We start from the raw sequence: 17,627 nt of genomic DNA, 5'->3' as shown, positions 1-17,627 counted from the left end.
GAAAGAGAGATTGAGAAAAAGATAACATACAGTTGACGTTATCGAGTGAAGTCTTTCATCAAAATGTTTGCATTTTATGAATTCTGTGATAAGTCTGCAGTACTATCACGTGAATTCTGTTCAGCACTTCAGTGTGACAGACTTCAAACACATTCCAAGTTACTTAACTGAACATAAAAATTAAAGTGCTTTGTTCTTACAGGATATAACAGATTTTTTCCACATTCAAACACTAAGATGTGATACAAAATTCTGGAGGATCAACGCAGCTGGCAAGTAAAAATACCAGAATGAAAGTGACTATTGTGTGCCTGGGAAGCCAAGAGAAATCTTTGGGATTATGGAATTTCCACAGTATTAGCCAGAGGTTTCTAGTAAAGTGACATGGAGTGAAACAGTTCATTTAAACTGATCTTTAAAGTCAGTCACCCGTTTGGAGGAACAGACCAACTCATGCCAGCAGGACTCTTAACCTTCTTGAATATGATACTGTATCAGTTTACATTTTAAGTTTTACTTGACACACAAACTGATTAAAATTGATTTAAAAAATTACGAAACTTAGTTCTAGAGAACAAGTCTACAGTGAGACGTGAATTATGCTGCGAAACAGGACCTTGATGACAAAACCTAGTTAAACATGTAGCAAATAATATAGCATAAAAAAGTGAACTACACACATTTTCTAAAAAACGCTGCTTAACTTTGTTTAAATTTCTGTGAAAGCTTTAAATGAGTAACTGTCTTGTCTCAGAAGGTACTGTGCCATCTATAAACACACATCTGTATAATTTGAAGACTCACTTTAATGCAAATAAGAGATTAGGATTTCTTTCTAGTAAACTTGGATACAACTGTTGTGTTGTTTCAATGGCTTCTCCCATTCTTCCTGCTAAAACCAATTTCTGAATTCCTGTTCACCAAAAAACAAATAAGAGATTAGGATTTTCTTCTCGTAAACTTGGATACAGCTGTTATGTTGTTTCAATGGGTTCTCCATTCACCCTGCCAAAACCAATTTCTGAATTTCTGTTCACCAAAACCAACATCAGTTAAATGGACAGCTTATGGATTAATACATGTAAATTAACGATTAAAAGACACTGCAACTATCAATCAACAAGGTTTTTTCCTCTTAGAAAAAATAGTGTAAAGAAAGATCATGCTTCCCTAAAACGTTCAATAGGAAAATTTAAGAACTGCACTCCACCTCCATATATCTAGATGAGTACTCAATATTTTTATTTATCGCCAGCATACAACTACTTTGCACTCAGATTGCACATTTAGAGCTAGATTAAGATTGCAGACACTCTTCTGTGATTTATTTCTCATTTTCACACCTTTATAAAGAAGCACATACCAAACTATCGTCACCCAAGAACATCCAAATTGCATCCCACTCCCACAGATTCAATTTTGACTAAGAAAAACAAAATTTAGTCTCTCTCACCTACAACACATACTTCCAGTCAGGTTACAGTTGACTAAACCTTTCCACAACAGTCCCTGATTTAGGTGATGCTTCTGTTGCTGTAACCTGGCACAAGTCGCAAACAGCCTCACAGCCCTATCCACCAACAGAGAAATTGATCCAAATGAAAAACAGCCCAACGAATGGGTTATTTTTCAACCAGAGCAGTTTCCCCATGTGGTATGTCACGCAGTCACACAAATGTTTGTGTTCATATAGCAGGGATTTAAATGAACGGGGAAGGCACTGTTTAATCAGGCTGCTAAACAGCACTGCCACAGCAAGTTAAGAGCTGAACTGCTGTTAGTTCTCCTTGTCCTCTTCCCCCTCACATCTGTAAGCAGGAAAACTCAAATTTGATTTAACTTATAGAGCATTCTCTAAACTCTACCCCTTTTCACAGTTAAGATAAAAGTCTAAATGTTTGTCAAGACTAAGTTTTATGTTCCTGTTTGTGACTGACCATTAACTCTCACAAACACTCATTTAGAGACATTACACACATTTGTTTAAGACAGATCACAATTTTCCATTCAAGAGAAAGACAACAGGTAATTTACCACATTCCGCTACATCAAATGAGTTCCAAAGTGTTAGTGCGGAAGTTCATCTTAACCTTCTGTTCATACGTGTGTAACTTTACATGACAGCAAAGAACTGTACTATGGAGTAGTGCTGAAAGGAAATTCTACAATGATGCTTAAGCAAGAGTTTTATGTAATATTTGTTTAAGGGAGGAATAAAAGGATGTAACATGCTTTCCAGCCTTACTTTGTCTATTTTTAATGGAAGCTAATTCTTCTAGCACAGTCTGGTCTGTTGATCTGGCGAATGCCTCTGCTGTTGCACAGTATCCATGGTGAACTAAGTAAGATGATACCATTCTAAAAATAAACAAAAACAAAACCCAGGAAAACTCATTAAACACAGGTAAGAAACCAAGGACTTCCTGAATGTAAAAACCTTTTCTGAAAAACAATGACTGAATTAAAGAATTCTACTTGAAATTCAGGGATTTCTGTAGAAGTCAGACAAAAGTTATTCAGTTAAGAGTCAATATCTTCTTCAAAACACCATACAGAAAAACAATTTAAAAAAAATAATCAATGTATCATTTTATTACAATGAATTTTAATAAAAATGATTCATCACCCAAAGGTAGACTCAATTAAAATATTACCTGCTAATTAAGTTTCTTTTTTTGCTCATTAGATACACTGAAGTGAATTTCTGCACAGATTTTTTGTTTTCACTGAAGAAATAAAAAATGCAAAGCCACAACCACCATTTTTCCAAGTGAGACACTAATGAGCCACAACTTAACGTGGTACGCCAAGGGCAAGAACGCGAAGGGAAATTTCCAGAGCCCAAAATATTAAAACTGCCCATTACAACCATGGCAATTTTTCTAAACTTCCCAATCCACATTAGATAGGTCAACTTGGAATGGAAAGCTTACGGTCATCATTATAAACTCCTAATTATTAATGATGTACATAACTCTTCCCCAAACATCTATTCATGCTCAATTTTATACATGTTTATCAAATCTGTGATGTTAACAAAACTATTTGTACTAGTTTTTAATACTATCTGTAATTTTTTGCACAAGACAATGGGTACAACGTTTTAAAGATCTCTGAAATCATGCAAATATTAACTTTTTTTTTTAAATTAACAATATTCAAAGGCTTACTTCTGAATCATTGTTTGCCACTCTCCTTCCCGATCTCCTATTGGAAATCTGTCAATTTGTGCTTGAATTTTGGTTCTCCATTCTCGCATATAGTCTTCAATATCAAATACAAATGGGTGTTGTCCAAAATTAGCATCCACAACCTCTCCTGGTGTTTGAAGCCCTACTGTAGGGTACAAGTTTGGCTGCAAGAAATTTTTTAATTAGTTTTTTCCTCTTATTCTAAATTCCACACTTCTTCTTTTTTTCATCTCTGTAATAATATCCCCACTGCTACTAGTAGTGTGAAAAAGCAAACACCTCTGGATCATCTGTCCAGCAGTTAAAGCAACTTCTACCAATCCAGCAATACAACAACCAGTTAATTTTATTCCCAGTGGTCATAATTTTTTTATTTTGAAATAAGCAAGCCTTACTGATCATTCTCTTTCTAGTCAGAAAATGCACTTTTTAAACTGTGCTAAGGTTTACTTACAACTCGTGGTTTCAATTTTACAAAATATTAAATACCAATTTTTTAATGATTTTTAAAGACCAGGATTAAAGTTTCTTTTAAAAAGAGAACAAAAATTAAACTTACAAAGTGGGCCATTTTCCTTTTGGGGTGAAATACTTAAAACATCGCTGAATTTTAGTGGTAAGAACTGACAGGATAGAGAACTCATTAGCCTCAAAGTCCAAGTGTAGCGCCTAAAAAGAACTGTAACAGTGCATTGAAGTTCTTGTGAATTCCTGGACTTGTATCTAGAAAAAGACTTTAAAGCATTTATTGTTGTCTCAGTTTTATTTTCTGCTTAGAGATTAGGTCTCCATGCAAATTTGAAATATGCCAAATATGAGAAAAGTAAAATCTGCCTGTTGGGATTAAAGTAACTTTCTTAAATGCAACTAGCATCTCAGCAATGGCAATGCAATCAGTTGGGGTTTTGGGTGGGTGGGGTTTTGTTGCTGGTTTTTTTAAGTTTATAAATATACCTACACCACATTTACAAGACAATCAATGGTGGTATGGTATAATGGTATGCTGATCTACAGAACTATATGCTAAATAAATTAGAGCTATCAGTAAGAAGTTATCAACATGCAGGTCAGTAGGAACACTGAAGCCCAGTGAATCTGGTGAAATTAAAGAAAAATAAAGAAAAATACTCTGGTTGTTAAAACCATGCCCAAGCCGATCTTGCCCCCATTCCCCCCCCCCCTTTTTTTTTTTTTTTAAATAAACCTTGCTCATAGTGTTACTTAGTCTAGACTAATTAACAAAGCACAAGTCCCAGGTCATTTAGTGAGATGAAAACAATCAATTCTAATGAGGAGGGGTCCAGCTTCAAACCCCAGAAGACGGTGTCAGTTTTCCTGTGCTGGTACCCTGTGCTAGCAAGGAGCCCTGCTGGCATCCCAGAGATCCAGGACAGTGCGGTGGCTTCCTACACAAAGCACACAACCCTGTGGCAGGGCTGAGAGGCACCCTGGGTTATTGAGTTCATTTTTCCTTAATATCTGTCCTTGCCTCCTAAGGCCATAGCAGAGTAGCTGGCCAGATGGAAGTGCATCACATACTGCACTCTAACCAGATTAAATCAGAAATGAAGTGGATGAGAAAAAAACAAAACAAGTGCAGTATCAAGCCTGTACCAGTAGCATAGGGAAACATTTGTAATGATTCTAAGGAAAGTACAATTTAATTGACTGAAAAGCTAGAAGACTTAAGATGTCGGTAACTTTCTTAAAAAAAAATAAACTACTTTGATATGCTTGATGTTATGGAGTGAACAGTATAGATATAAAGATTTTGAAAATCAGGCATCAAGCATGAGTTACAGTGACCATGTCTTAAGTAGCCAGCCTTTCTGCATATGATACACAGCTGTACACACATGCACCGTGTTGGTGTTTAATATAGCTTTGACTTTGTATGTAAGGCTGCATGTGTCAAAGTATGTAATAACTACTTGCATGTATTATTTACTGCTAAACTTCCATTAGAATTGCCTGTTAAAAACCTGAAAAGGAAAACCCCTGTGAGGATTGGTGTGAAAACAAAAAAACCTTTTTGCTTCAATTAACAAATCACCACTGAAGTGACGAGGAGAAATATCTGACATTAAATTGGTTAAGATGATTATCATTGTATTTCCAAGAAACATAAGGTAAATGCAAGTTACATCTGAAACATCTGCTTATAATACAAAGGAAAGCTGTTTGAAAATGCACTTATCTTACCGGTAAATCTGTGAAAGCGATGCCTGTAATGAAGAGAAAATTAAGATTAATTTCCATATGTCTGGATTCCAGCTTCCTTTTCTTAAGTGTATCACTGTATGTTCAGAAAACTCACCCAAACCATCTCAGAAATAAGTAGTTAAGTATAGTGACATCCATGATGCTTAGGCACAACTGATGTGCTAGAGTAATAAAGGGCAATATGTGGCAAAAAGTAATTGTCATTCAAAAGTACTCAATCTACCCTCAAATTTTTCAAAATAGGGCATAAGATTTAACAAACATCATACAGAAATGCAGATTAGAAAGTATGAAAATTCTGGCTACAGATTAAAATCAAAAGGAAAATTAAAGAGTATCTGAAGATGTTTTTTCACTTACATGTCTCGATGCCGTGACACCAAGATTTAACAGTGTCTTTTCTTGTTTGCTATTACTTTTCTTCATAAGTACGCATTATCTTTACATGAGCAGCACATGCCTATAACACTCCAAACCAGTCTGGTAAATGTTTCACTCTAATCCACGCGAGGGTGTTTTGGTTTTCAAATAGAATAGCTTAATATCTTGTCATATAATTACAGGCATCCATCTATCCATAAGACCAAGGCAGTGATTTTGCTGTCTCAGGATTAGAGAAAAATCTGACCCCCTATACACACTTCAGAAACTTCATGCAATTTAGGCTGGCGGGGGAAGCTCTCAGTTAAAAAATAAGTATCAGGAAATCTCCTTCTGACAGCCAAATGATAACGGTATTTCATGATTTCCTTTATTGTTGCAAGTTATTTCTTCAAATTTATTTTTTTTACAAGTGCATAATGATTCAAATCCACTTATCCCTTCAAACTCTTATTTTGTATCACTGCATTTTCAAATTTAAGATTAAAACAAAGCTTTTAACCTTTTGTCCTAAATTCCACCCCTGCTTTCCATCTCCATTCTTCACCAAGATTTCAAATCTCAAGAGCATCTGGATTCCTTACTCACATCTTTGATACAAAAGAATGACAGAGTGAACCTGTTTCACCCATCACATCTCAAAGCTATAATTTCATTTATTACCTGTTCACATCCTAACTTTTTCAAAGCTATTGCCACTTTCTCCATTTGGCACATTTTGACATCCAACTCACCCTCTTCCAAAGTAACCATGGCAGTAGGCAAGACTGATAAATGATAAATGATGACTGAGTGACATGTAGGTACTTGGGTTTTTTGGGGGGGTTGGTTTGGGGTTTTTTTCAACCCAGGATTTCACACTTGCATAAATAATTGCTTAGCCCTTTCTGTAGCATCAAATCCCAGGCTGAGCCAGAGATGTCCAATACTCTAGACTGCATCTGTGGCCCAGAGAAGAAACATAAATGTCCTCCAAGTCACGACTGTATAGGAATTCTGGACAACTAGCAGCAAAAACAACTCAGCAAGACAGCCAGAATTTCTAATTTCTTTTTCCTTTAAACACAGAATCAATCTTCCTCTGTCAGAAATTCAAGCTAGCAAAGCCCACGACAGCAAAACAGCTGTCAGGTTTCCTTCTGAAATCCATGAAGTGTTTGTCAGACTCTGTCTATGACAGATGACATTTTACTAGCCTCTCCTCACCTATGCCATTTTGGTCTCTTTAAACAGATTTTAATCACTTGAAGTGTTGTTTCACAGTTGGCCTAATCCAGTCTGCTTTAAGACTTCCACTGAAAGAGAAGGTTCTGCCCCTCCTTTCTTAGCTCTTCCATGCATGTGACCAAAAGGGTAGTCGGAAAACCAGTGCCTCTTTCGTTGATCAACAATCTGATCAGCTTACCTGCAGGCACAGTTACCAGTTCCAAAGAAGGGGAATAAAGTAAGACTACCCTTCTCAGTTTTAACCCAGTTAAAGATTAGGGTAAACACAACATGAGCCTGTTATCTTCCATTTTGACGTATACCCTGAAACAGGGCCGAAAGAACTCCACAGTGCATGGTTCAAGTGTCCCACTGCCACAGGCGTCAAGGTATTAAGTCCAGGTATATAGACTCATTCAATTTAGAAGAAACATTAAATCATGATAGAATAGAATCACAGAAGTGTTTACTTGGAATTGACCTCTGGAGGCACGTAAGCCCTGCTCTGAGTAGGGGCAGGAAAACTCCAAAGTTAGATCTGTTTCCTCAGAGCAAAGAAACAGGCAGTATTGTTCTGAGAAACAAGGAGACGAATTTAAACCGTGTCCTTCCCCTTACTACTTTCCAAACCTTCCTCATGTTTGGCAATGTGAGAAAATAGAACAGCAACTTCAAGAGTCCTTGTCTCAATAACCTCTTATTTTAGTTCAAGCTAGTCTCTCTTTTCCTCATCACATTTCTACCCAGGACAAAAACCTTATTTCTTCTTTCTGAGCTTTATCCCTTGAAACTTCTTACTCCCCTCAGCACAATTCCAAGATCTCTTCCCCAGCCCTTGCTCTCACCTTAATGCAGGTAGTAGATAGATTTTTTTTCTTCTTTCTTTACACTCCGTATCTTTGTTCATTAAATTGCATTAAGTAACTGAATTATTATATATATTGCATAGAAAATTTTAACTCTACCCCCTCCTGACATCTTCAAACTCAAAAATTGTCTTGCAGTGTTGCATAATACTAAAATTTACCACATGAATTTGATGGACTTAATTTTAGCACAACTTGTATAATTCATGGCTTTAGCCCAACTGTGCATGACTCCAGACTGGGAATCCAAAAGACACTGTTCTCCAACATCTGTTCAAAGTAACACCCATCCAATGTAAGGTTTTAGGGAAGGCTAGGTGTCCCCCATAAAGCAACAATGCATTTTAGCTATATCCGTTCTCCATTTCTCCGATTCTCTTATCATCTATTACCTTGTAAGCATCAAAGTATTATTTGTGGATTTAGTAGCAGAGTTCATAAATGCATGAGATGTGGAATGAGATGCTACGACAAATCCTTCCAAATTCACAAGGAATGTAAGCGCAAGTGGCACACAAGAAATTATTCTCCCAGTTCTTTGGTTAATTCATAGATTATGAGACTATCAAAAGAACTATTCAAACACTTTGCTCCTGACACGAAGAGAGTTTCAGATTTACAACAGACTTACAGACATAATGTTACCATTAAAGATAACGTTTCTCCATACCCAAGCTGTGTCCATTCTTTGTGTAGAAGCAGGTATTATTGATAAGGTTGACACAACAACCAATGACATCACCCGTAGTAAACGTTGGGCCATAGGGTTGTCCAGTTCCAGAGGAACAGAATGAATGTCCGTCATCTCCATGGTAACCATATGAATGTTTATCCCAACCTAGAGAACAAAAGCATTTGCAATTTATTCATTCCCTTTATTATGAAATAATGGAAAGACTACGCAAAGTTAGAATATTCTAACAAGGTTAATACGGTTAATTACTATGCTCAGCTTTCTGCTTTCTAAGATTACTTATCTAACTATCAAATCTGTTTCATTTAAAAAAATGACAACTTCTTTCATCAAAATGGCTGAACAGGTAATTCCATTTGTAGTATATAACAGGTAATGCAAATTCAGATAACACATTTTTCTCTTTAAGTGAACACACAAAATTATCAACACCAAAAATACAATCAGCTACAATGTTGAAATTTGAAAAGCTATATGCAGATCTGACATGTCCCAATAAAGCAGTGAAGATTCTCCTGTTCTCCCTTTCACCTTGCAAAACTATTGCTACCATATGTCATTATCAAATTCTTCCTGGCTAAAACCCAAACATGCATCTCTGGGGAAACACATTTCTATTCCTGATTATTCAGCAGCAAGCAGTCTCTGCATAATAGCAGAATCTCCAGACCATAGTGTCACTAGCTTTGCTGCCTCTAAAAATAAAAATTAAAAAAAAAAAAAAAAAAAAAAAAAGCAGGGGGGTAAATTATCAATACAAGTGAAAGTCACAGCCAGCAGGCAAATCATTATGTATGCAAATATGGTGCTAATTTTGCAGGTGAAGAAGCCACAGAACCAGTTAAGAAGCTTCATATTGTTACGCTAATCAATGAAATTCACAGCAAGCAATTTTAGTCTGAGCTCATTTAAAAATACCTGTCCACATTCTCTGCAATTCAATACTAAATAAAAACACATAGAAAAGGAGTCAACTTTCAGGCACCACAAAATCTTCCTAACAGATCTATTAAATGCCTATTCAAAATAATATAAAGCATGATCTTTAACACAAATCGCCATATGTCATATAATTACAGTCAGTGCATTCTGACTCTAAGAATATATACTGACAACTCTATTTTTAAAGAGTAAAAGGTTATGGGTTTATTCTTCTCCTGTCAAGCTGCTGCCTAACAAGTTAATTTGGAAGTATTTTCCATACTTAGGCCCTTAATCTGTACGATTGGTAGCTTCAACTGGCACCACATTAAACATGTCTCAGTAAATTAAATACCCCAAATTACTGCAGTTACATTGATCAGTATAATCTTCGATAATTATTTGCAATGCATCCTAAATCATGCTCAAAATAAACTTAATGCCACCCACCAATAATTCATAACCCTTAGCTGGGCTCACAGTGTAACTGGGACTTGCCATCATCATAAGGATCTCTACCAGAACATTTGCATGAGAAAGTAACAATGCAAAAGAAAGAGAACACAGATACTCTAAGGTCAATTCAAAATGATTTTATACTTGGCTAATAGTAATAATTTAAAAAAAATCAACTGTTTTTTTTGGGGGGGAGGTGGGGGGTTGTCGTTGGGTTTTGTTTGGGTTTTTTTCACATTTAAAGATCTATTAAAAAACCAACACACACACACAAAACTTTAAATACTATACAGAGATACTGCAGACAGTTGTTAATGAGACAGCATCCCTTACCACTCAGGTCAATGGAACAGTCAAAACTATGGTACACATCCTTACTATTAAGGTTGGAAAGGTAACGGTATGGAAATTGACAGTAGGAGAACTCACTCCATGTTTGTCAAAGTACAGTAGCTCATCTTTATTACTAGAAACTCAATTTACAGAGCAAGGAAATTTGTAGCTTCATTTTTATCAGGAAACATGAAAATTTTAAAATTTATTTGTTTGCTAAAAAGTATATGCATACTATTATAAATAACACTAAGACTTGAGGGTAGTACAAGAGCAAACATACAGTAAAAGCTAAACTTTTTAGCTGCGAGCTTTACATAATTCAGATAACAGATACAACATGGAGATGTGATGCAACACTCGTTCTGGTAAGCAGCACTTTCCATCAAGGTCAAGAATATTTTAAAAGACACAATTAAACAATGTAAGTAACTTATCAAACATAATAAATACTGAAACGTACCTGGTAGTCTGTTCATGTTCACACCCTGTGCCGAAAGCCCAATTCCCATGTAACTGTAAAAATGAAAGAAGAAAAGAAATTTATCTGTCTCTTACAAAAAAACATATAGATGTGGGATATTGCCAAGAAACACTGTGCTGATTAATCCTATACCAATTAAGCTGCTAAGAGGTCATTTAATAGTAGCATAACAGCAAGGGAGCTGAAAAGCAATTCCTAGCATATATGGTTTAATACAAACAGATTCTGTCCCTGCAGGAGGTAAGGACAACTTTCTTCTCTTTTAGGCATCCTGGGTTATCAATGGAGAATACTGATATTAGCCATAAAGTATGAACAAAGAAAGCCAAAGGCCATGCCTTATTTTGAAAGTAGGGGTAAAGCTACACACGTACCAATTTCATCACCTTCAACATACCTAATCATGTTTTGCAGACATCCTGAAATGAGTTATTTTATGAAATACGTGCAAAACTGTGCATTATTTCAGCAGCAAAGTGCATCCTAGCACAGCACTTAAGGAAAAATCACACTAAAACATTGAAGACCTGGATCATAGAGCAGAATGCTGTCTTGAGAAATTTACCAGCAATGTTACTTAGCTGTTGGCAATCTCTTGGCAAACTAAAGAGGGAAAATATTGTTACTACACTAACTAGTCATCTTAAGTCTAAACAAGTTATGGCTAGGTCAAGAGAGTCCAAAAGTCAGCTTTATGAAAGGTAGTTTTAATAAAGTCAGTGTCCAGTAAAATTGTTAACAATTTAATAGCAAATACTGTAAGGTTGAAATGAATAATCTCCCCACCCCCAAATCACACTATTTGAAGTTAGTAAAATGAGTTTTGCTTCTGTTTCTTAAGCAAAAGTCACTTCATGACCAAGATGACAGGAATCCAAAAACAGCATAATGGAAAGCTAGGCTTTCACCAATTCCCCCCTGCCCAAAAATACACCAAACCCCTCTCATCAACTAAAGCAAGCATCCAAAAATCACCTAAACCTAACATTTCCTAGTTTATCAAAATATTAAAATCATTCTGACAGTAGTTCAAATTTGTTAACATAAATGTGTCATGAAACAATAAATAAACTGTATGGAAAAAAAAAATATTCACCCATGCCAATTCGAAAATAGTTTAAGTCAACAAACATGACCTTTGTATTCCCATCTCATAAAATGCAATTTTTAAGCAACTATTCTACTAGGAAGTACAGGTTAATCTGCTATTTTAAACACACTTCACATCGAACGAAACTGAGCAGCAAATCTCAGAAGTCATATACTTAATTTTGTACTGGGCTTTCTGCTTTTTCTGTTGATCGCTTCCAAGTTACCTTACCTGCTTCTACATTTGATATTTACAAAGCCTTCCTCTGATAATTTCTAACATGTGATACCATCCTTCTCTCCCTCCAATATACCAGCATGAAATGGAACCTCAGAACCATATATTGCAGATTACATTTAGAGATACTGAAGAGCTGAAGCAAAGGGCAACAAACAAAAGGATTAGTCTTTGCTGCATTGCTAATTACATTACTGAGGCACCAGTAATGGTGCAGCAGCAGAGTCAACGAAACAATTATAAATGAAAGCAACAAGTGGAAAACCCTTGATTTTGTCCTAAATAATAAAGGCAGAATTGTTATTAGCATAGTCTGGAGTTTCATGCATGAAGGATTCTCATGTAAAGGCTGAAAATCTGTTATTGTAAAGTCTCCTGCTAAGGAGACATTATTAAAGAAGGGAAATTTATTTTTAAAAATAATTTTAGATAACTTAAAGAACTCCACCAACTACAAAAAGCCTTTCAACATAAGTCATATTAAAAAACCCTTCATCCCAATCAAACTTTCATTTCAGTATTCTTATAGAAACAAGATTAAGGTTACATGAAAATGTAAAGTGGTAGATAGAAAATCATCATCTAGGTAACATTTTGGTACCCCCTGTTTTTCCTCCCTCAGATATCATATCTTCTGAGCCTCCTCTTTAACTCAGTAACAATTGTAAACACAGACCCACTGTATTTAATACAGCTGGGAACAAGGATTCTCTACCCACTGGCAATGACTAGAAGGTACTAGGCACTGACACCATCTCAGTTAAGAAGACAGATGTTCAGCAGTATATATTTTTCCCTTCGATTCACTTACAACTACTTGGAATGTTAACATCATTTTGGCATTAATAGAAACTCAAGTAAAATCAGATTAAAACATTGCAAGTAATTAACACATTTACTATAGACATCTTTCAAAAGGAAAAAGGAATGTCTACAGTTTATGGTTTGGAAGTGAGTGAAATTAAAGGCTCATCAATTAAGCTAATTTATTATTTGTTATAGTTGATGGATAGCTAATTTCATTTCAACTAGATATAGTACACTATAAACTGAGGGGGAAAACAGTACCATGACAGATAGGCTTCAGATGCTCTAAAATTCATCAACAGGAGTTGTATTTATGCCAAACCACTACATGCAACTTTTTTTTTCTTTTCCTGGCATCTGTAAGCTTCATAGGCTTAAAAAGACTTTTCTGTTTCGTTTTTAAAGAAGCTTAGCCCATATTTAGGTTCAGAGTCACTGTCTGCAAAAAGACTTGCTTCAGTGGGAGAAGTACATAAATTGTCCTCCTGGTTGCTTCCTTAAGGTTCATATATCATGTGTCTCAGAATCAGGAGGAGAACAGTGGCAGAGCTATGCATTTAAGTTTTACTCCCTTAACCCATGATAAAAGTGCAGGGCAACACAAGAAGCAGACATGCTAGCACCCAGCTGCAATGCAGGCCAAGACTGTTCTCAGTCTGTTCATGATGAATTTCCAGCTGTCCTGTCACATGAATGGGTTTGGTCTAGGAGATAGCCAAGGAAGGCAAGAACAGGTCCACTTAGGCTATGTCACGCCATAACAGCGACCCTGGGGAAACAGAGGTGTCAACACCAGGAAGCAGCACGCTCACTCCAACATGTAGCACCTTCCAAAAATCAGCATGACACAGGCACCTCAGAAAGCTTACCGGTGCTAAAGATTAAATAAACTATTAAATAACCACTTCTCTAGTTTAAAAAAAAAAAAAAAAGAAAAAAAAAGAAAAACCAACAAATATTCTATACTGTATTTGTAAAGACAAAGACATGCTAAATTATTTTACTTAAGTAATGAAAAAAAAAAAACATAACAGCCACCCTACTACAGAGATTTCATTAGCAACCTGCTATCTGCAGAGAGTCTAATTCCTTCTGACTTTCGCCTACATGTTCTATTAAAGACAGTATAACCCAGAGAACTGCTACATCATGCTTCAAAATCCAAGCTCTTTGGTGATGATGAAAGTAAATAATCAGCCTGGTTTCTTATCACCTACATGCTATACATTTAAAGAAAGCAACTTCAACCATACTGTGTTAAAACCTAACTTGCCATAATATCTGCAAGGAACCTAAGTCCAAGCACTAACAGACGTTTACACCCATAAATAAGGTAACTGAAAACATCCTCATGTTTCAAATGCATTGACTACTAAGAAAAGTAGAATTAACACTCTGAAAAAAAAAAAAGTAGGCTATACAACAGGTGCAGTTTGTTTTACTATCAAGTTTGTATCTTAGAAAAGGGTATAAGCAGAAAAAAACTGCAACAACTAAGAATTTTAAGACTAAAAGATCTTATAAAGGGCCTTTGCAACTGACTGGCAAGGACGTAAAAAGTTTGAATGATGTTCTCCTATGGTCTTCTACACTGTCTTCACTGACGCTATACTATAAGGTCAGAAATGCAGCACACTAAAAAGGTATCTGAATTTCACCTTTAATATAGTTACTCTGCATCAAAATTTTGTAGGAATATGCTAATCCAAGATTCTTATTGTCTGCACAATCACAATAAGAAATGAGCTGTTAAATTCTTCTCTATTTAAATGTTTCAAAATATGCCATAGACAGTTTGAGTCTTTCATTTCAAATTGAAAACAAGTTTTATTTTATGGAATGTTTCCAAGGAAACAGTATTTTGAACATTATAAACCCAGGTTTCAGATTAATCCTGTTCTACGTAGAGAGGAAAAAAACAACAAAAAAAGGCAGTCATCTTACACAGTGCTTGAAACTGTTATTCCTGTAACATTTTGCGTGTGATTCCTATAATGTTCCTAGAAAGATTCTCATTTACTGACATTCCTCTCACTTTGAGGTTGCACAATTTTGTCTTGTGACACTTCTCCCTAAGCACCAAAACCTCTATTTAGGGACCATACTGTCAGAAAAGTATAGTTGCATAGACAATAATATAATGTAAGTCCAGGCTGCAGTAAGATTATCATCTATACACTTTATTTATGCAAATGAACCTCATAAGAAAGAAATAACTTAAAAGATTTTGCAAGAAGCAGGGACCAAGAAATTAAATATATTCTCTTGACTTTCTTTTTAAATTGGAAATCTTCATTTCTGGAAAACATCAACAAAGAAATAAAACCCTTGTTCCAGTTCCACGTATTTCTGACCAGTTAAACACAAACCTCAAATAATCCTCTTACATATTTCATTGCTGTTCATTTCTGTCAAATGTCTGGTCTCCTACACACAGGTAAAAAATGAATTACTGCTACAGCTTAAGAAAAGATACACTTGATGATTCATGATCCAATGTCTTCTTGCAGCTGGAGCAATTCAAATGAAGACACTAATGCAAGAAAGCTACTTCAGACCTTATCAGAGTCTACTCTGTATACAAGTACTCTGCTAATAATGCCACAAGACATATGTAAATAGAGACTGAGTGAAGTTTGCATGTTGTTGTAACAAATGCCTGTTATTGTACCAAATAACTTCTGAGGACATATCAAAACTATAAAAATAGGTCTTCATACTGCACAAAGTTTTTACATTAGATTAGTAGTGTACAAAACAAATACAAACAAAACAGCAACTGACTGTTCTAGATTTTGTTTATTGGCTTATGCTTTTGTTTGTTGTGAACAAGAAAATGAGTATACTGGATGCTAAAGGAAAAGCCAACTTACTGCAACAGAAACAATTTGCAATAAAAAAAGTATGGTTTCTGTTTAAAGAGTTACACATACATGCTCTGGAAGACAACAAAGCATTTGTATTTCGCAAACATCACTGAAACACACTAAGACAGCTCAGGCTAAACCATAGGCATGAGTGTCATGAAAACCCAAACTTAATTCTCATGGTATTTTTGTTTTGGATAGTTTTTTTTTTATTTCTTCACCCACTTCATCACATATACAACACGTACTGCAAGATACTGCAAAAACAACAGATGACTAATTGTATGGCCAGTGTTAAAAAACAGCCATAATCCAACAGGTGTTAAAAGCCTTATTAACACTGCTTTACCAAAAAGCATCCTGATTACTTGCATGAGTTGCTGTAGCTAACATTTTATTCTAGTGCAGAACATATAGCAGAACTTACACATGGAACGTAAAGCACACCCGTGAAGATCTGCATCAGTACAACCACGCCACAGACTAAATAACCATGCTCACAGAAGTATAAGCAAAGTGCTATCTGCTAAAAGATTAAAGCCTTTCTTAGTTTTCATTTTTTCTTCTAGGTGGCTTATCACTTCCAATTCTTGTTTTCACTAAGAAAAAAAAAAAAGCATATCTGCTTAGATGATTTTGCATTTTAAGCATATATCTTCCTCCACTGTCCTAAAAGCACTAAAGACTGTCTAGAAGTAAATAGCATTACCATCATTTGCCCATTGCTAGTAATTGTATTTACAAATCAATGAATAAGATAAAGAATTGACAGAAATTCAAGACACTGAGGATAAATGCATCTTCCCCAAAAGCTCATTTTCCCCAGGAAAGAAACAGACAAAGTGTCTCTCCTGGTGAAAGACTTAAAAAGACCAAAAAGCTGTACTTAAACCAAAATTAAGTGGGCATAAGGTGGTACCATGACCAAAAGTAGCATTCCCACCCTCCTGAGCCCAGATGCTCATTTCTGTCCCAAGTTCCCCTCTCTTTCGCTGCCATAGCTACTCATGAAACGATACAAACAGCCATACTGGGGAATGAACCTAGCTGAAAACTAACTCAACTCTTGAGGTCACCTTCTGGATTGGATTTACTGTGAAGCTGATACAGGCACAAACTGGGACAAGGGAAGTGAACTCAACGAGTGTTCAGAGACTGCTTCTTCTCATGGCCAAATCACCACAAAGTCTTCCAACTACAGTTTAGAGTAAGAAATCCAAATATTCAAAAACCATTGCCCTGACTGGAAGAGATTCATTACAACAACCAACAAGCCTAAGACTGAAATTCCTGTAGAAATGGATGATCACTCAGTAAATCATACACACATAAGCTGTTTATAACATAAAATAATGGAAGGTAGTTTGCTTCTGAAAGCCAGGTAGCCAGCAGACACCCTCGAGACAGCCCCTCGAGACGGAGTATGCTTATGAACAGCATGAAATGCCAAACGGTGCAACCTAAGGTTACAGCAAAGCTCACAGACTCTCAACCGAGAGCGATTACAGATGACTCTTCACCATTAAAGAAGGATGCCCACAGCAACAGCACAAAGATATCAGACTTGTAATTTACATAAAGTATGATGGTATCATGCAAGCATCTTTAGTGTGTAAAAGAGGGAAATGTTAACTGGTATCTGAAATGAAATATTAACTGTGGGGCTGTAAGGCAGATGCATTACCACTTTACACAAAGCCAGAAGACCTAAATATGTAGAAGACTATCACAACTGAACTCAGTAAAAAGCAGCATAAGAAAACTGACATCAAGATTTGAGAGAGACTGGGAAAAGTCTCATTTGGATATACTTACCTAGCTAAGAGAATGGCCACCATGGTGGTCATTTTTGGAAAGTGAGGGGACAGTAC

At 35.9% G+C, this 17,627-nt stretch overlaps 1 protein-coding gene across 2 annotated transcripts in view; it reads right to left on the bottom strand.

Annotated features, from left to right (window-relative positions):
* Positions 1-17,627, bottom strand: part of RANBP9 (RAN binding protein 9) — a 40,250-nt gene that overhangs the window by 9,217 nt on the left and 13,406 nt on the right. For both annotated transcript variants that reach the window (XM_069809175.1, XM_069809174.1), the window contains exons 3-8: positions 10,735-10,787; positions 8,538-8,705; positions 5,394-5,416; positions 3,171-3,355; positions 2,246-2,358; positions 805-913 (exon numbers count right to left, since the gene is read on the bottom strand). In XM_069809175.1, coding sequence (XP_069665276.1) covers positions 805-913; positions 2,246-2,358; positions 3,171-3,355; positions 5,394-5,416; positions 8,538-8,705; positions 10,735-10,787 — 651 coding nt within the window. The remainder of the gene's footprint in view (positions 1-804; positions 914-2,245; positions 2,359-3,170; positions 3,356-5,393; positions 5,417-8,537; positions 8,706-10,734; positions 10,788-17,627) is intronic.

Source organism: Haliaeetus albicilla, chromosome 21, assembly GCF_947461875.1.
Source record: "Haliaeetus albicilla chromosome 21, bHalAlb1.1, whole genome shotgun sequence".
In the NCBI taxonomy this organism is placed as follows: domain Eukaryota; kingdom Metazoa; phylum Chordata; class Aves; order Accipitriformes; family Accipitridae; genus Haliaeetus; species Haliaeetus albicilla.
Note: the sequence above shows the minus strand (reverse complement) of the source record. Positions and strands in the feature narration are given on the sequence as shown.